At 39.6% G+C, this 20,440-nt stretch overlaps 1 protein-coding gene and 1 long non-coding RNA gene across 2 annotated transcripts in view; one reads left to right on the top strand and one right to left on the bottom strand.

Annotated features, from left to right (window-relative positions):
- The window catches only part of LOC126281675 (serine/threonine-protein phosphatase 6 regulatory ankyrin repeat subunit A-like), a 362,879-nt gene that overhangs the window by 104,238 nt on the left and 238,201 nt on the right, over window positions 1-20,440 (top strand). Inside the window, exon 4 of the mRNA XM_049980838.1 lies at window positions 13,242-13,541. Coding sequence (XP_049836795.1) covers window positions 13,242-13,541 — 300 coding nt within the window. The remainder of the gene's footprint in view (window positions 1-13,241; window positions 13,542-20,440) is intronic.
- On the bottom strand, window positions 2,226-3,287 carry LOC126281680 (uncharacterized). Its single transcript, XR_007551296.1, has 3 exons — window positions 2,874-3,287; window positions 2,606-2,716; window positions 2,226-2,426 (listed from the first exon to the last, which is right to left on the bottom strand). It is a non-coding gene; the product is annotated as an uncharacterized LOC126281680 (long non-coding RNA).

Below are 20,440 nucleotides of genomic sequence, written 5' to 3'. Positions count from 1 at the left end.
ACGCCGTCTTATCTAAGCATCACATAGTTACAAGAACTGAGGTGTGGGTGAATGAAAACCGGAGGGGTAGCATGCGATCGAGATTGCGGAAAATGTAACTTGGTGATATGCTGTCAAACCTGTTGTACCAACTCGGGAAGTTGATCCTCGGGAAGTAGAAGAGGATCATCAAGAAAATCCTCTGGAAGTACGAGGTTTTCTCCGTATACCATCACAGCAACTGACGCTTTAAGGTCTTCTTTGAAAACCATCCTCAACCCTAAAAGGGCCCAGGGGAGTGCCTTAGTCCAAGAGGAAGAATGACACATGAGAGCGACCTTCGGGTACGGTGTCATCGTTCTATTAGTCTGTTAGATTGCGGGTGATAGGCTGTAGTTCTGAATTTGTTGATGCCACACAGTTGACAGAGGTGATTAAACAGATTAGATTCAAATTGTCTCCCCTGGTCTGTGGTAAGTGAAGTAGGGCAAACAAAATGAGAAAGCCAATGGTGGACAAAAGCATTAGCTACAGTGTCGGCCGTAATGTCCGCGATGGGGATAGCCTCGGCCCAACGTGTGGTACGATCAATCGTGGTCAGTAAGTAACAGAAATTGTTAGATATTGGTAACGGACCGACAATGTCTAAGTGGACATGATGGAATCTACCTGAAGGCACAGTAAATTTGCTTAACGGGGGCTTAGTATGTTTGTGTATTGTGGCTCTCTGGCAAGGTATGCATGCTCTCACCCACCGAGTACAATCTCTTTTTACATTAGGCTAAACGTACCTCGCTGTAATGAGGCGCGTAGCTGAGCGAATGCTCGGGTGAGCGAGATTGTGGATTGTGTTGAAAACATCTTTCCTAAGAGCTTTAGGGACTATAGGGTGGGGATGATCTGTTTTAATGTCACAATACAAAGAGCAATCATGATTAGGGAAGGGAAGTAGAGCAATTTGTAAGGAAGTATCAGAGTCAGAGAGAAGGCGCTGTATCTCTGGGCCAGATAGCTGGAGCAACTAAAAAGTGTAGTTAACAGTGCCATCTGTTGGCCAAAGTTCGTACTACGCTCATCTCTGCGACACGCTATCGAGTCTAACTGCGATTTCTGTGACAAGTCGCAACTAAGAGTCGCAAGTAGCAACTAAAAAGCGCAGTTAGCAGTGCCATCTGTTGAGCAAAGCTCATTCTATGCTATTCGCTACCGAGTCAAACTGCGATGTCCGTGACAAATCGCAACTAAGAGTCACAAGTAGCAACTAAAAAGCGCAGTTAACATTCTTTTCCTAGTGCCATCTGTTGAACGACGTACGTACTTTGTTATAAGAGCCTTGTGCCTCACGAGATTGGTGTGCTGTGTGTACGTATGAAGGACTTATTTCATTAGTGGTTCAAGTCCATTTTTGTTCATTTTGAGATACAGAGTCGTAAAGTTAAATGAGCGCTGAAAAATCTACAGTTGAAATACCAGAAATATTCAAGCATATGGCTTCTTGCTAGAAATGAACCTTTATTAATGTTTGTTTGGATCATTAATTTCAGAAGCGTTATAGGCAGAAAAGTGGAGGTAATGGACTGGTACCACTATTGAAATAAGCCCTTCACATTATATGACAACATGCACATTCAGCATCAGTTATGATTGGTCAAACACGGCTGTGACTCTGAATGTATTATTAATATAATTGCCTTTTTCTCCTGAAAATATCAAGTAACATAACAAATGTGATTCTGCTTCCAATATGACAATTTTGTTTAATACTCCACATGTCTACAGGACTTTACAATGTTAACACAGCAGAACTCAGACATCTGTATAAGTGTAGTGAAATGAAAACAGCATTATAGAGTCATATGAATGCCTCACTTTCATTCCGGCACAGTTCAAGACTCGGGATAAAAGTTTTGGCCCTGGTGTTCTACATGGCAACTTCACACACACGAACTTTCTGCCGACACTACAACCACCTACATAAGTAAGCTTTTCCTGTGTTACTTTCAAATACTGCACTTAAGCTATTCCTGATTTAACTGGAAGATCTGTACTTCCCACTTTCATATCAAGTGCAGTATGCATATTCTATATCTCGGGCTATGTTACAGGTCAGTGTCACACCAAGATTGTGGAGAAATGGGGTGGCGGAGGGGGGGGGGGGGGCGGCGGCATGTCACTCTCCAACTAGTGTTTACCAGAAAATATGTGGCGGCTGAAACATGTGGAAAATGAGATTTTCATTATTCAATCACTGCATTTAACATTTATTATTCCTTTAAAATCGCATAACAACTTCAATAAAACAAAGTTTAATCACTCATCTGCACACTTATGTCACTTTTAAACTGCAAATCCTCTATGAGCTGTCTTGAATCTTCACGAGTCTCTCTCAATAGCCTTGTTGTGGATAAATACGTACAGCAACCAGTAATCAAGGGTCAGAACTGTGTCTGCAAAATCACAAGGATTATTAAACAATTTTTGCTGTCACTAAGTTACAAGCAATATAATTGACAGAGTAGATTGCTAATATTTGCTGTAATGAAAGCCACTCAATGGGGTATAGTTCACATTTGCAAGAACGATCTCACTGAAGTAATTAAGTCAATCGAAACACTTAGAAACTAACCTCTCGTCTGACGAAAACAGTCTAAAGACGCAGTGGCAATTTCTCCCGATCTGTTTACAATGATATTTTGAGTTATCAATTTACTGAGTGACTGAAATGTAGTTCGGGTACCTGTGAACATAACAATATGTTAGAATTCATTTTCTAAACACGAACTATTACGCTACTGTATGGATACTTACATATTAATCACACTATTAATCTTTTCACAGTTGTTTCTTAATACATAATTAAAGCCAACGGAAGAACAAACGTAAAACTTACTTACCAATGACAGATTTGTTGAGATGCAATTTTCTGTGTGGGCAGATGTAGCTTTTTCATACGGTGGTAAGTTGCAGAAATCTCAGAAGTAGCAGAAGTCACAGAAATCGAAGAAATCGCAGAAGTAGCAGAAGTCACAAAAATCACAGAAGCAGCAGAAGTCACAGAAATCGCGGAAGTAGCAGAAATCGCAGAAATAGCAGTGGCGGAGGGATACGCGACCTACGTTCCTTAACTGCGACAAATCACAGTTAAGAATAGCAGATACTGAAAAGTAGAATTCACAGAAATCACTGATATCGGAAAATCGCAGTTTAGCTGATCACTACTATGGTGTCACTGTACGAAGGAATCGTTGAGCGCGTATGCGCGGCGTCGCCTGTAACAGCTGTCGCCTGTGTGTTTTGATGAGAGGCAGACGGTGAAGCACAGGGTGGGGGGTTGCTGGGCGGGTTGCCGTCTTCGCTGTCCGGGTCGTGGCAGGCGCTGCTGTGGCTGTGTATAAACAGCGGTACGGTATGCAGGTCCCATGTAGTTTCATGTGTGTTATTACTTTTAATCTTGATTTCCTCTCTAAACCCGTGCAATTCATCAGTCAGGGCATCACAACGTTGCAGCAGCATTGCATTGTCTTCAGACAGTTGGTCGATTTCAAGGCGTTGCGTAACTAAGTTCACTACGGCAGCTTTGACCTCAGGTAGAATAGAAACTGTCTCCTGGTCTTGTCGACAGGACGTATTCGAGCTGCATTCTGTCGGCGTGAATGGGGAAAATCTCGCCGAAAATTTATTTTTATAATCCACTGAGCAGAGGGCAGGCGTAATTAAGTCCAAAGAAAAGTTATGAGCAGTTAAGAAGTCCAATCCTAATACTGGCTCGTCGATTTCTACTACCGAAAATGTCCATTCATAATTATATGTATCATCGAAGTAAATGCGAAGTTGCGTTACACCATAAACCTTTAATGAGGAATTGTTGGCTGCTCTGATTTGGTGAGGCGAATGCTTGATTGTAGAAGTGACCATTGAATGTGGAATGACACTCACATCGGCACGAGTGCCCACTAAAAACCATTTCTGAGAAGCTATATCCTGGATATACAAATGTTTGAGAGAATAATTCGGAAGTACTAGCCTCTGATCTGTCAGGCGACTTGACGTCACAGTGCAGACCGGTTTCTCCTGTAACGGCCCACCGTGCATGTTTGGGCGTGTTCCACAAGGGGAGCAGCAATTCCTGGCTGTATTACCTTAAGTGGAGTGATACCAGCAGAGAGGATAAACTTGTTGATCCTGTGTTGTTACCGGGTGAAGGACGTCACTTGAAGCTGTGGTATGGGATGGTGAAGAACGGTGCGGAATCCGGTGCTCAGCCAGTGTACTCTGTCTGTTGTTTTGGAAAGATCGGCCTCTGCCACACGGGGGGTGGGGGGGGGGAGTAATATCGAGGGGGACACACGTAGATAACTTTCTTCTGTTGATTGTTGATTATCTTATATGCGGCGTCGGCCAGCAATAATTTCGCTTGTAGAGGTTCCTGGTCGTGGGATAGAAGCTGCATTTGGATAGTTTGCGGCAGCTTTGCAACCCAGAAAGAAAGTAAAGCTTCATCTGACATAGTTTTGCTATCGAAGACTGCTCTGATACGTCGCCACAGTTGTGAAGGAGTCGAATCTTTGAGATGTACATCTCTCAGTATGTATAAAACAGACTCTTGCGTAGTCTTAGCTAGACGTTCGCAGATCTGTTGTTTTGCCAGTGTGTAATGATTTGTGAGGGCCACCGACAGCAATAAGTCCTGTTCCCACTCAGCGTGGTCCTCTATGGCATTAATAAGCCCAATAAATTTAGCACTGTTTGAATCAATGTTTCGGGCGGTGAAGATAGTCCTTGCCAAAATAAACCACGTATGCAGATTGTCCATTGTGAACCTTGGTAATTTAGGAATTTTCTCAGTCTTGTGTTGTGGATGTAACAGATTTGATAGCACAGCAGACAGGGGTGGTGGAGTGTTTATGAAGCTGTCACTCGCGGTGTTCGCGGCTGCTGGCGTAAACACGGCAGGCGCGGGAGGTGCGGCAGGCGCAGCCGGGGCTGCAGACACAATCGGGGTGGGATGACTGTCCAACCAATAATTGTTGTCACTGAAATTTGTACCCATCTGTTTTTGTGGTGAGAATGTTTCCAAAACCGATTTATCAGCAATATATGGGGAGCTCCAAGTGATCTGTGGACTCAAAAAGTCTGTGAGGTTCATAGTGTTGGGGCACTGTTGCACACTACATGTCACAGGAGGTTGTAAATATGACACACTGTGAGTCACAAATTTAGGCACAGCATGCATGATTGGTTTGTTATAGACGAATGTAGAAAAATATTTCATAGCAGGTGATATCACTGACGATGTTGAACGAGTCCACAACGCCATTGTTGATGACGGAGAAAACTCCACGGCATTGTACTTAACTTCCAATTTTATCAAAATGGTTGGTGTTGTGCGTAGGAAACCGTGGAAAGGCAGTGTAGAGGCACCATTAGTATCATGTTGTAGTCCGAAAGGAGTGGAACATGAGCGATGGGGAGATGTCGAAGTAAACGGCCACATTGTCGAATCGGACGTATGTTGCACGCTGGAGGTCACCAGTATGGCGAGTGTTATATTTATAACACAGAAAACTCCATTTACTTTCACTACGTAATATTTTATTGGAACACGATAAATCAAAACACAAAGAAATGGATTTCGATAATCACGGTAACAATCATCACAAATGTCTCACACCAACTAGTCAACAACCAAAGTAAGTAAAAACAAAGTACAAAAAAGCAAAGATATTAATATTTTCTGGCAGTTCTGCCACAACAGTATAAAATTAAACACACTAATGTGAGCATCACTGAACTCTCTCTCTTCAATTATTTTAGTTCTTGGTCCCCATTTACTCTTAGTGTTTAGTTCAATAGACAGGAGCTGTTCTTCACCATCACTGTAACCCATACTTAAAACATTGGTGATGTAGTTAAGGTCACATAGTCTTATAAAAATTTGGTCAACAGCAGTTTTACTTTTGGCAGTAATTCTAGTTCGAAAATATGCTGTTTGAGTTAAACCAAAACTACTGATTATTTAACAACTCATTTCTACAATTTGAATCTTGTAAAGAGTCTGCATTTAAATCTCCACAGATAACTGCTTCCTTTCTCTCTTAGATCAGATTAGATTAGGTTCCATTTTTATTTCATAGACCCAAAAATGAGATGATTCTCATTGGTGTGGAACATGTCAGAAAGTATAACATAAAAAGCATAAAACATTTTATGTAATACTCACTACCCAGATCATTTATCAGGATATTCTCAAGATAAGTGAATACATTCCAGTAAACTGGAATTGCTGATATTTACAGAATTAAAACACTGTCAGAGTGAAACACAGTTATGCACTTTCAATAAATTTATCATACACAACATAGCTAATCTTGACTGTTGTGACCAAGTGCTGTCAGAGCTGAAATCTAACAGATATTTTTACTTAAGCTGGTCTAACAGTCCCTGTTAAGATATTAATCTTCATTAGATTAGATTAGATTAGATTAGATTAGTTTTCGTTCCATAGATCCGTGTTGAGGAGGTCCTCGTGGATGTGGAACATGTCACCTTTTTTTAAATTTTTTTTTAAAGCTGAAATAACAATACTAATAGTATAAATATATACAACACATTTGTTTCTATTAAAAAATTCGTCAATGGAGTAGAAGGAGTTGGCCACTAGTAAGTCTTTCAGGTTCCTTTTAAACTGATCTCTATTTGTAACTAAATTTTTTATGTTTGCTGGCAAATTATTGCAGATGAGTGTTCCTGAGTAGTGGACCCCTTTTTGAACTAAAGTAAGTGCTTTTAAGTGATTGTGCAAATCATTTTTGTTCCTGGTATTGTATGTATCAACTGAGCTGTTTGTTGGAAAAAGAGATATATTATTTAGGACACTTTTCATTAAGGAGTAAATATACTGAGAGGCAGTAGTTAGTATACCCAGTTCTTTGAAGAGGTTTCTACAAGACGTCCGTGAGTTTACTCCACAAATAATACGTACTAACGCTTTTGGACTCTGAAAACTTTTGTTTGACTTGATGAGTTACCCCAAAATATTATACCATATGACACTATGGAATGAAAGTAGGCAAAGTATGCAAGCTTTTTCACTTTTATGTCGCCTATGTCTGCTAACACTCTAATTGCAAATACAGATTTGTTTAAGTGTTTCTGCTGTTCTGTGGTGTGCTCCTCCCAACTGAATTTATTATCAAGTTGTAATCCCAGGAATTTAAGACTGTCAACCTCTTCTGTCTGCTGTTCTTCGTACTTTATGCATATGCTGGGTGGAAAGCTCTTACAGGTTCTGAATTGCATATAGTGAGTCTTTTCAAAGATTAATGTCAGTGAGTTGGCTTTAAACCATTTATTAATATCCATGAAAATATCATTAGCAGATCTTTCTAGAACTGCACTCGACTTACTATTTATTGCAATACTTGTGTCATCTGCAAACAAAACAAACTCTGCTTCTGGCAGTGTAACTGATGAGAGATCATTAATGTACACAAGAAAAAGCAATGGCCCTGAGATGGATCCTTGTGGGACACCACATGTAATTTCTTCCTATTCTGATGATGACTGATGACTTAATTCACTAGTCCCTTGCACTGACACCCTTTGTTTCCTGTTATCGAGGTATGACTTGAACCATTTTGCAGCACTGCCCATGACACCATAGAATTCTAATTTATTTAAAAGGATGTTGTGGTTTACACAATCGAATGCCTTTGACAAATCACAGAAAATACCTGCTGCTTGTAACTTGTTATTTAATGAATTAAGTACATTTTCTCTGTAGGTGTAAATAGCCTTTTCGATATCAGAACCCTTCAGAAATCCAAACTGTGTTCTTGATAATATGTTATTTGTGGTCAAAATGGTTGAGAAGCTGCCTGTAGATTACTTTTTCTAAAATTTTTGAGAATGCTGGCAAAAGTGAAATCGGTCTGTAGTTTGATGGCATCTCTTTATCCCCTTTCTTGAATAGAGGCTTAACATCTGCATATTTCAGCCAGTCAGGAAATGTCCCAGTTATAATTGACTGGTTACATAAGTAACTTAGAATTGTACTAAACTCACAAGAAAATGCCTTAATTAACTTTGTTGATATTTCATCGTAACCATTCAAGGAGTTGCTTATCAAAAAGACTTTCAAACTCTGTTGTACACTGTGCTTTATTTGGCAATTCATTTAAAATGTATGTTCCTGAATACTGGACCTCTTTTCTGCCAAGGTAAGTGATTTTAGGTCTTTATGTAGATTGTTCTTATTCCTAGTATTGATGCTATGTATTGAGTTATTGGGTGGAAATAGAGATATGTTACTTGCAACAAATTTAATTAAGGAATAAATATAATAAGAAGCAGCGATCAGAATACGAAGTTCCTTGAACAGGTTTCTGCATGATGTTCTTGAATTTACAACACCTGGCATATGGTCTACCGACAGGAGACCCTAGTCACACGACATTTACATCTACCACAAGTGATTCTTATTATGCACCTTTAAATGCTAAAATATTTCTCTCATTTTGATGATTTATTGCAGAACACGATCCTATATGACATAATAGAATGAAAGTAAGCAAGTATGCAAGTTTTTTTTATATTTATGTCTTGTACATCTGACATCACTCTCACTGCAAGTACAGACATGTTTAGGCACTTCAGAAATTCTGTCATATGCCCATCCCAAATGAATTTATTATAGAGTTGTAATAGTAGAAATTTAACACTTTTAAGCTCTTCGATCTGCTTGTCTTCATATGTTGTACACATGCTGGAAGGGAATCTTGTATAGGTTCTGAACTGCACACAGGGAACTTTTCAAAGTTTAATGAGACCAAATTAGCTTTAAACCATTTATTAATACCAGTGAAAATGTGATTAGCAGCCATTTCTAAATCTGTACTTGACTTGCTATTTATTGTTATGTTTGTATCATCTGCAAACAAAACAAACTTAGCATCTATCAATGTAACAAACATGAGGTCAGTAATGTACACAAGAAAAAGCAACAGGCGCAAGATGGAACCTTGAAGAACACTACTTGTAATTAATGCCATTCAGATGAAGACTGACTGCTTACTCCACATGTATTTTGAACAACACCCTTTGTTTCCTGTTAGTTAGGTAAGACTCGAACCATTTTGAAGCACTGCCGGTGCCAGCATAATGTTTTAATTTTCTTAAGAGAATGCTCTGATTTATACAGTCAAAGGCTATCAACAGGCACAGAAAATGCCAGTAGCCTTTAATTTGTTATTAAAAGAGTTAGGTATATTTTGCACAATATGTGTAAATAGCTTTCTCTATATCAGAAACCAAACTGTGAATTGGACAATATATTAGTTACAGTCAGATGCTTAAGGAGATGCTTGAACACAAAATTCTCAAATATTTTTGAAAAAGCTAAGAAAAGTGAAATTTGTCAATAGTTTGATAGTATCTCTTTACCTTCCTTCTTGTAAAGAGGCTCCCACATTTTACATTATTCAGCAACCTTTCGAAATTTTTAATGAAAATTTTCTGTTCCAGAATGTATAGTGTGTTACAACTAAGAAATTATCTGTCAGATCAACTGTGCATAGTTCAAAGTCTTTGAATCATGCCAAGTTTTGACACTTTTCTGTTGCTGTAAATTTTAAATTATTGTTTACTGTTCCAGCACATACATATTCTACAATATTAACTAGCAAGTTTGTTCCCAGGAATCACAGTAGACACAATCTGGTCTTTGTCGAACCAGTGTTCAGTTACACATATAATATCAGTATTTAGTTTAAGATCCACTAATTCAAACTGCAGTAACAATATTATGAAAAGGAAAGTTGCTACTCATCATGTAGCGGAGATGCTGAGTCGCAGATACACACACACACACACACACACACACACACACACACACACACACACACACACACACACACACACACACACACACACCCCCGCGCGCGCGCGCGACTGCACTCTCAGGCAACTGTGGTTTCAAGTGCCTGAGACTGCAGTTGTGTATGTGTCTGTCGTCTACTGTTGACAAAGGCCTTAATGGCTGAAAGCTTTGCTTGTGACAGTCTTTTTGTTGTGCTGATCTGCGACTCCTTTTCATAATATTATTACATTCCATCCCGGATTTTCCATTGTTCAAACTTTAGTAACTTATTTTCCAGAGATTGGACATTACGGTGTAGAGTTTCTGACACATTAGAATACTAATTTGCAAATATAATTTTACCATTATTTCTATTTTTTATATGATGGAACACTTTCACTAAAAAGGTCTTCTTACATTTTTTGACTGCCAAATCACCAGAAGATATGGTAGTAGATGATACAGCATTTTATTTTATTATTATTATTATTATTATTATTATTATTATTATTTTTCTAATGCATTTGACATGTAACAGTTGCTTACTTTTTCTGTTATTAATTGGCCATTCAAGGAAAGGCCATGTCAGGTATGTAACCTTCAACCAACACCACTAATATATAGAACATTAATGTTTGAAAACTGTTTGAATATAGTCAAGGGCTGTTCATTTACAGTTCTACTCTCTCTGTTCAAACATGACCAAGGCATTAACTTGGAATGAAGTGGAACGTTTAAATATATAACATTTGTGTGTCCTAGACAGTGCAAGCACTCCATTAGTTCTTGGCAAGCTACTGATGTTTCATTCCAGTACACATCATTTGGGCCACCAAACAGTATAATGAAATCCTTCAACGACAACGTACTGACTTCCTGTGAATGAACATGCTTTCTTATTTCAGATAGGGATGCATCAGACTAGACAAAATCTGTTGCCCTCAGTCATTAACATCAGAAGTGATCTAACACCCCTTGACCATTGGCAAGAATCATGAGCTTTCTCAGGTGACTACAGTCTGAATCATGTTGGTGGCTATTTTCAGATGCAGGAAGAGTACCATGTGGAATTTCAATGTCATCACACTGAGGTTTACAAGTAGCAATGTTTCCAAGAAGTGTTTCTGCAACACACATTAGTTGCGTATGTTCACTACAATCTACAGAGCTATTGTCATGACTAAGCACTTCAAATCTGTTTGTTAGTGGAATATTGTCAGTCTGTTTAATATTTCAGTACACATATTACACTTCCATATTTTTGTGACATTCTCATTTCCTTTTTTGGGGTGCACTCAGCCTCATAATGCCAATTGAGGAACTACTCGACTGAATAGTAGCGGCTCCGGTCACAGAAAACCATCATAACGACTGGGAAAGCTGTGTGCTCACCATATGCCCCTCCTATCCGCATCCTTAGCTGAGGATGACACGGAAGTCAAATGTTCCCGATGGGCTACTTGTGGCCTGAAGACAGAGTGCTTTCATTTCCTTTCAATGAGGAGTCTGCCTTTGTAGATTGAAAGTGGAATTTTGCCTCACACTTTGCACACACAATACCACTTTTAGCGATTTTCCTGCCTTTTCACCAGATGACTGCTTCTTTTGTTTTCACATTTACTGTTTTGTTGTTTGAGTTTGTAGCATTTATAATTTCAAGCATGTAACTCTTCTAAAAGTGCTACACGAATTGCACCTTTGCAGTCCTTCTTTAATGTTTTGCCAAGACCATATTCATTAGATCTTTCAGAACACAATACTTTTTGTCTTGACTTTACACTTTAACATGTTAAATGGTACACAGTATTCCAATTTATGTACATTACTCACTTTACACCATGCATCTTCTGGTAGCAAATTTCTGATGTCAGCTCTTGCAACTTATACAGTGATGTACTTGTCCCATGTGTTATTTCATTTTCACAAGTTATTTCTTACATTTTTTATTTAAATGTATGTATTTCTTGTTAAATGCAGTTAGAAAGATAGTGATCCTTTATCAAGGAGAGATCTGCAACTTTATATTTCCTTTTTTATAGGTTGAAAATAGTTTCCACATATTCTGCATGTGATCCACAAAAATTCTTCCATAGTCAGCTATTGAATGTACATATCAAAAAGTGTTGAACGTTGCACTATAATGATAGAATGGCAGTGAAGTGACATGCTAATGAAATTTTCTGCAGTAAAGCCAGAGCATAGAGCAGTGTTCATTCCATTCTGACAATCAACATTCATCCCCAAAAAGTTTGTGTTTGTAACATGATGTATGAAACTATTATCTAAATTCATTTTAAAATGTTTTTCCTCTTTTCAGTGAAATCTGTGGTGTTGACTGGTACTTAATCATGTGCTGACTAAATGTAAATGGACTCTAGTCTTTTCTTTGTTTTCTCCCACACAAGTGTTGCTGTTTTGTCAGTAACTAAAAGATTTATATAATCATAAAAGATAATGTTTTGCCTGTGTCTAATGTTCTCTTGAGAGTTACTGATATATTAATGTATATCAGCAACTTTCTGTACATTAATATAACAGCAACTCTCTGGATAAAGTGAGAAAACTCTTTCTTTTCTGATTGGCTCTAAGGTGCCAAATTTTGAAATTGATTGATTTTGGACTTGATAAATGTTTTGCTAAAAATCATATTTTATCATTTGTATTTCTTTATATTACATTAACTTTAAGTGGGATCAGATTAAAACTTTTAATGTTACATCATGGAATCACTGTAACAAATATGTGTGGGAAGGCCTTGCACTTGATTGCAGTTTGGGGGATTTTTTAGGGGGTGAGGGGTGCTTGGTGGTCAGATCCTGTTTGAGCTAGGAATATGGAGTAAAAAGTTTATGGTTTAGCCTGGACCAACAGCAATTTGTATAGCCATTTGAACATCTGTCCTACTGTAGCTATGTTACAGTACATTAAGCTAGGTTTGAACAATGAATTGCCCCCAACACCCAGGTAAACTGTGCATATCAGTTAACTCCTTTTGCAAAAGATTTTAATTGGGCTTAAGTTAATGCTCAGATAACGGCACCATTGTGTGTGCACCATTTGGGTTTTACATGCTAAAACAATCACCCATTTTCAGATTTTATGTGCAAAAACACTCACACTTAAATAGCTCCAGATTAGAAAGACTGATGGTTGAGCTTTAGTCCACTGGTTTATCAGACCTTGGTCTAAGATAACTTTTAACTGTTTGAAGAAAATCTTATTTTATTTAAATTTTCTGGGAGATTTATGGAGCACGCCATGTATATACTGTAATCATGTATGTATAAGGTCAGACTTCGCATGAAGGTAGACAAATGGATAAACTCAAAATGAAATTTTTTATCCATAATATTTATCCATTATCAGATGTAGAGATGATGTTTTGAAACATATTCTTATCACTTAGGTGCTGCAGTTCCTGATCTCAGCTGGTGCCAATATTCTGGCTACAAATGCTTTGGAGGAGACAGCATTGCATCTCTCTGCACGCACGGAGTCAGTGGAAACCTTCAAGTTCCTCCAGCAGTCAGGAATTCCCATGGATGCCGTGGATATTCGAGGCAGAACTTTTCTCCATCATGCAGCTGAATTTGCATATCCAAAGATGGTGGAATGCATCTTACAAGGGAGCTGGCTGCCTGTTGACTGCCTAGACAAGAATGGACAAACACCACTGATGTTGACAGCAGACTTCCCACGGAATGAGGTACATTGCTATTGTTATCCATATGCAGTTAATCACTGTGAATATACATTTCACTAATAGTGATATGTATGTTATGTTTACTTTGTAATACATTTTATTTTACTGTCATCATGCTATGTTTGATATTTCTAGGGTTTCTCACACTTCATTGTTGAAATAATTGAATCCAGAATAGCATAGGTGTACTTTCATTGTGAGTTTCTGATGACTGACGAGATCTGTCTATTGTAACTAATTGAATAATATTTCATGCTCTTATTTCTGCCAAGATTTACTGTAGAGTAAAATGTATTGAATCTTTTCATCTTTTTCCTTTCAGTCCAGAGAAAGTTCTCTATTGTAGACTTCTATTTCATACATGCCTTTCTGCTAATACTATTAATAATAATAATAATAAAAATAAAGTCTTCAGTAATTTATTTATTTGATAGTAAATCATTAATTAAGCAAACTTACTTTCTTAACACATATGTAGTAGTGATTGTGTCAAAATGAAAATTCATTCAAGAAAACTAACACATTACAAGACTGAACTGCTGGCCAGTACCTGCCTTCAAGAGGGAAAAAATGGAATAGATTTGAAAACTAGGTTAATATTGTCACTTCTTTAATTGTTTTTAGCAGTACTACATATTTTGCTTCCACATTATAGTTACTCATTTTGAGCTGATCAGCAACATGTTGTAACTGTCTGCCAGAGGAAACTATGCAGCTTAAGACACTTAAGGCATATCACCCTTTTTCTTTCATAAGCACTTGGAGATATCAAAATGATGTTTTCAGCAAATGATAATAAGCTAAGGGGTAGGTACTTTTGTTGTGTGATAAGGAATGTACACTCTTGTATTCATTGAGATATTGAAGCATGTATGATTTTTTAAATAGAATGACATACTTTTTTTTAATGACATCCTTGAAGAGAGGAGTTCACTGATATAATGCTTGTTAATTTTAACCTTGAAACTCTTCACAAAAGAATCCAAGAAATATTCCAAATTTGAAAGGCAAAGAAACTCACACCAAGTCAAGTCATGGTATCAAGCCTTTGAGCTATCTACTTAACTGCACTGCAAAACTAGCAGAACCTGTGTTGACTTTTGGCAGATCATTTCATCTTAACCTTCCCTGCACACAGACAGTAAACCAATAAGGAGAAGTTATATATGTTGTTTTTATATGACAAATGTCAAAGAAATGCTGGCAAAACTGGATGGCAGTGTTGCCGTAACTGCCTTGTGCTTCATGTCTGCTGTGCAGCGAGCTATATTAATTTAAGTATTAACTGTATTTTTCTTACTTGTCACTTCTTCTTCTGTGTTTTTGCTTTTAGGAAGCTTTAATTGTCGAGTGCTAGTAATAGTGTTCCATAGATTTCATGTTTGTTTTGAATACAGTCAGAGAGAGTCCCTTTAGTCAGCCATAGTGCCAGTAGTGTCAGTGTCATCGTAACTGCCGTCCGCTTCATGTCTGCTGTGCAGCGAGCTACGTTAATTTAAGTATTAACTGTATTTTCCTTACTTGTCACTTCTTCCTCCTTGTGTTTTTGCTTTTAGGAAGCTTTAATTGTCGAGTACTAGTAACAGTGTTCCGTAGATTTCATGTTTGTTTTGAATACAGTCAGAGAGAGTCCCTTTAGTCAACCATAGTGCCAGTAGTGCTAGTGTTTGTTTTGAATACAGTCCAGAGACAGGTAGTGCTATTTTCATTGTTTTCTACAAGAAGTGTCTAGCAACCACAGTTAAGTCAACTATCAGCCGCCTTTAGTGAATTAGCAGTCTAGTTAAAAGTTGATTAACTCTCTACAGTAAATTGATTTCTTAGGGTGGATAGGATGAGTGACTGCTGTGTACGGACGCAGGAGGAGCTGCCCACTGTTTGTGAACAGCAGAACGTGTTGATGGCCGGGTCAACCGTCTTCAGGCTGGTGCCTGGGAGTGTAGCGGCAGTGGGGAGTCTGGTGCGTTGCAAGGTACACCCCAGGTGTTACATGCTTTGCCCACTGTCCCTGCTGTCGAGACATCTTCGCGGGTACCGGGCGCAGTTGAGCCACCCTCTCCCCAAGGGGAGTGGCAGGTTCAATGGCGTTCGCAGCACTCGAGGCGAAGGGTCAATGTGGAGGCTGGCCGTGTGGCATCACCCACTCTGCCTGTGAGTGGACATGTGGCCACTCCTTCATCAAGGTCCAAGCAGTCACATGGGGGGGAGGGGTTTATTAGTTATTGGGAGCTCCAACGTTAGGCGGGTGATGGAGCCTCTTAGGGAAATAGCGGAAAGGTTGGGGAAGAAGGCCAGTGTTCACTCTGTCTCCTTGCCAGGGGGTCTCATACGAGATGTGGCGGAGTTCCTGCCGGCGGCGATAGAAAGCACTAGGTGCACCCGACTGCAAATTGTTGCTCATGTCGGCACCAATGACTCCTGCCATCTGGATTCAGAGGTCATCCTCAGTTTGTACAGGCAGTTGGCGGAATTGGTGAAGGCGGAAAGCCTCGATCTTGGGGTGTAATCTGATCTAACTATTTGTAGTATCGTTCCCAGAACCGATAGCGGTCCTCTGGTTTGGAGCCGAATAGAAGGCTTAAACCAGAGGCTCAGACGATTCTGCGGAGATCTGGGGTGCAAATTTCTTGACCTCTGCTATTGGGTGGAGAAATGCAGGGTCTCCCTGAATAGGTCAGGTGTGCACTACACACCGGAATGGGCTACAAGGGTAACGGAGTATGTGTGGAGTGCACATGTGGGTTTTTTAGGTTAGAGAATTCGCTCCCTAGGCCTGACAAGACACCTCCTGAGACATGGCAAGGTAGGAGTAGGCAAAATGCAACAGGGACTAACAATATTAATGTGCTAATAGTAAACTGCAGGAGCATCTATAGAAAGGTCCCAGAACTTCTCTCATTAATACATGGTCACAATGCCCATATAGTACTAGGGACAGAAAGTTGGGTGAAAGCAGACGTAAACAGTAATGAAATCCTAAACTCAGATTGGAATGTATACCGCAGAGACCGGCTGGACAGTGAAGGGGAGGCATGTTTATAGTGATAAGAAGTGCAATAGTATCGAAGGAAATTGACGGAGATCTGAAATGTGAAATAATTTGGGTGAAGGTCATGGTTAAAGCAGGCTCCGACATGGTGATTGGATGTCTCTATAGGCCCCCTGGCTCAGCAGGTGTTGTAGCTGAGCACCTGAAGGATAATTTGGAAAATATTTTGAATAGATTTCCCTATTATGTTACAGTTCTGGGTGGACATTTTAATTTGCCGATTATAGACTGGGAGACTCAAACGTTCATAATGGGTGGCAGACACAAAGAATTCAGTGAAATTTTTTTAGGTGCTTTATCTAAAAACTACCTTGAGCAGTTAAGCAGAGAACCAACTCGTGGCAATAACATATTAGACCTTCTGGTGACAAACAGACCCAAACTATTTTAAACAGTTAATGCAGAACAGGAATTCAGCGATCATAAAGCAGTTACTGCATCGATGATCTCAGCCGTTAATAGAAATATTAAAAGAGGTAGGAAGATTTTTCCGTTTAGCAAAAGTGTCAATAAGCAGATTACAGAGTACCTGACAGCTCAAGAGAAAAGTTTTGTCTCACGTACAGATAGTGTTGAGGATCAGTGGACAAATTTCAAAACCATCGTACAATATGCGTTAGATGAGTATGTGCCAAGCAAGATTGTAAGAGATGGAAAAGAGCCACCGTGGTACAACAACTGAGTTAGAAAACTGTTGTGGAAGCAAAGGTAACATCACAGTAAAAATAAACATAGCCAAAGCCTTGCAAACAAACAAAAATTACGTGAACCAAAATTTAGTGTGAGGAGGGCTATGCGAGAGGCATTCAATGAATTCGAAAGTAAAGTTCTATGTACTGACTTGCGAGAAAATCCTAAGAATTTTCGGTCTTATGTCAAAGTGGTAGGTGGATCAAAACAAAATGTCCAGACACTCTGTGACCAAAATGGTACTGAAAGAGGATGACAGACTAAAGGCCGAAATACTAAATGTCTTCTTCCAAAGCTGTTCACAGAGGAAGACTGCACTGTAGTTTCTTCTCTAGATGGTCACACAGATGACAAAATGGTAGATATCAAAATAGATGACAGAGGGATAGAGAAACAATTAAAATCGCTCAAAAGAGGAAAGGCCCCTGGACCTGATGGGATACCAGTTCGATTTTACGCAAAATACGCAAAGGAACTTGCCCCGCTTCTTGCAGTGGTGTACCGTAGGTCTCTAGAAGAGCGTAGCATTCCAAAGGATTGGAAAAGGGCACAGGTCACCCCCTTTTTCAAGAATGGACGTTGAACAGATGTGCAGAATTATAGACCTATATCTCTAATGTCGATCAGTTGTAGAATTTTGGAACACATATTATGTTTTGAGTATAATGACTTTTCTGGAGACTAGAAATCTACTCTGCAGGTATCAGCATGGGTTTTGAAAAGGATGGTCGTGTGAAACCCAGCTCGCACTATTCGTCCATGAGACTCAGAGGGCCATGGACACGGGTTCACAGGTAGATGCCGTGTTTCTTGACTTCCGCAAGGTGTTCAATACAGTTCCCCACAGTTGTTTAACAAACAAAGTAAGAGCATATGGACTATCAGACCAATTGTGTGATTGGATTGAAGAATTCCTGGATGACAGAACACAGCATGTCATTCTCAATGCAGAGAAGTCTTCCGAAGTAAGAGTGATTTCAGGTGTGCTGCAGGGGAGTGTCGTAGGACCATTGCTATTCGCAATATACATAAATGACCTTGTGGATGACATCGGAAGTTCACTGAGGCTTTTTGCGGATGATGCTGTGGTATATCAAGAGGTTGTAACAATGGAAAATTGTACTGAAATGCAGGAGGATCTACAGCGAATTGATGCATGGTGCAGGGAATGGCAATTGGAATCTCAATGTAGACAAGTGTAATGGACTGTGAATACATAGAAAGATAGATCCCTTACCATTTAGCTACAAAATTGCAAGTCAGCAACTGGAAGCAGTTAATTCCATAAATTTTCTGGGAGTACACCTTAGGAGTGATTTAAAATGGAATCACATATAAAGTTGATCGTTGGTAAAGCAGATGCCACACTGAGATTCATTGGAAGAATCCTAAGGAAATGCAATCCGAAAACAAAGGAAGTAGGTTGCAGTACGCTTGTTCGCCCACTGCTTGAATACTGCTCAGCAGTGTGGGATCTGTAACAGATAGGGTTGATAGAAACGATAGAGAAGATCCAATGGAGAGCAGCGTACTTCATTACAGGATCATTTAGTAATTGTGAAAGCGTTACGGAGATGATAGGTAAACTCCAGTGGAAGACTCAACAGGAGAGACACTCAGTATCTCGGTACGGGCTTTTGTTGAAGTTTCGAGAACATACACCTTCACTGAAGAGCCAAGCAGTATATTGCTCCCTCCTGCGTATATCTCGTGAAGAGACCATGAGGATAAAATCAGAGAGATTAGAGCCTACACAGAAGCATACTGAAAATCCTTCTTTCCACGAACAATACGAGACTGGAATAGAAGGGAGAACCGATAGAGGTACTCAAGGTACCCTCCGCCACACACCGTCAGGTGGCTTGCGGAGTATGGATGTAGATGTAGATGTAGATGTAGAAGATGTGCATCCTGATCATCGCTGTCCATCACCTCTGTACAAACGAAAATCAAAGTGCACAAATTTTTATGTGAATATCATTTATCTGATCATGAGGAAGAGGTGGAACAACTCTTACACTACAGATCCCCCCTTACAATGATCAAAGATGTCATGTAAAATAACTTATTTAACTCACAAATCAACAGGTCTGTCGCAGGACTTCTCCCATGAGTCAGTTTCCATCCTCAACCCCACCACTCCCTTCTCCCTTCTACTTGCTTCCCAAAGTACATAAAACCAACAGTCCAGGAGACCCATTGTGGCTGGTTGCTGCACCCCACAAAGAGACTCTTTGTCCTTGTGGACCAACACCTGCAGCCTCTTACCCATAATGTACCCTCCAATATAAAAGAAACTAACTGTTTCATCTACCAAATATTCAAAGTTCATGTTCCTTTACCACCTGACACCCTGCTTGTGACTGTTGATGTCAGCTTCTTCTACACTAGCATCCTCAATGCCCATGGCCTTACTGGTGGGCACACACATGATGGCACCATCCTATGCCAACTCATTCATGGACTATCTAGAGCAATTCTTCCCTATCAGCCAGACTCCCAAATCCCCCTCATGGTACAGATTCATCTACTTCCTTTTTCATTCCTTACTTAAATCATGACAACCTCCAGAACTTGGTGTCATATAAGTATCTTCTTCCTCTTCACTTATCCTTTTGTCCTCTTGTCATGGCTGACATTTTCTTCTCCCTTTTCCCTTCAGACATCTGATTAGATTTACTATGTCAAACAGTTTCACCGTGAGCAGATTCAAATTCAGTAATGCTGGCGTGCTGATTGCATACAACTTCAGCCTTAATTTTACATTGTGATTTAGTACAACTTTCCTCTGATACAGAATCCAGACCCCATACCCAACCAGTAGTCAATGCACAGTCTTGTCATCAAACATTGAACACAAATTCTTTTTCACATGCTCAAAACATGCTGTTCCAAAGATTCTTTGGTGACTCAGGTTGACCACAGTTTTCAATAGAGGTGGTGGTGGTGGTTAGTGTTTAACGTCCTGTCGACAACGAGGTCATTAGAGACGGAGCGCAAGCCCGGGTTAGGGAAGGATTGGGAAGGAAATCGGCCGTGCCCTTTCAAAGGAACCATCCTGGCATTTGCCTGAAGCGATTTAGGGAAATCACGGAGAACCGAAATCAGGATGGCCGGAGACGGGATTGAACCGTCGTCCTCCCGAATGTGTGTCCAGTGTGCT

This window comes from Schistocerca gregaria, chromosome 1, assembly GCF_023897955.1.
Source record: "Schistocerca gregaria isolate iqSchGreg1 chromosome 1, iqSchGreg1.2, whole genome shotgun sequence".
Taxonomy (NCBI): domain Eukaryota; kingdom Metazoa; phylum Arthropoda; class Insecta; order Orthoptera; family Acrididae; genus Schistocerca; species Schistocerca gregaria.
The sequence above is the reverse complement of the archived record's forward strand: the minus strand, read 5'-3'. Positions and strand labels throughout refer to the sequence as shown.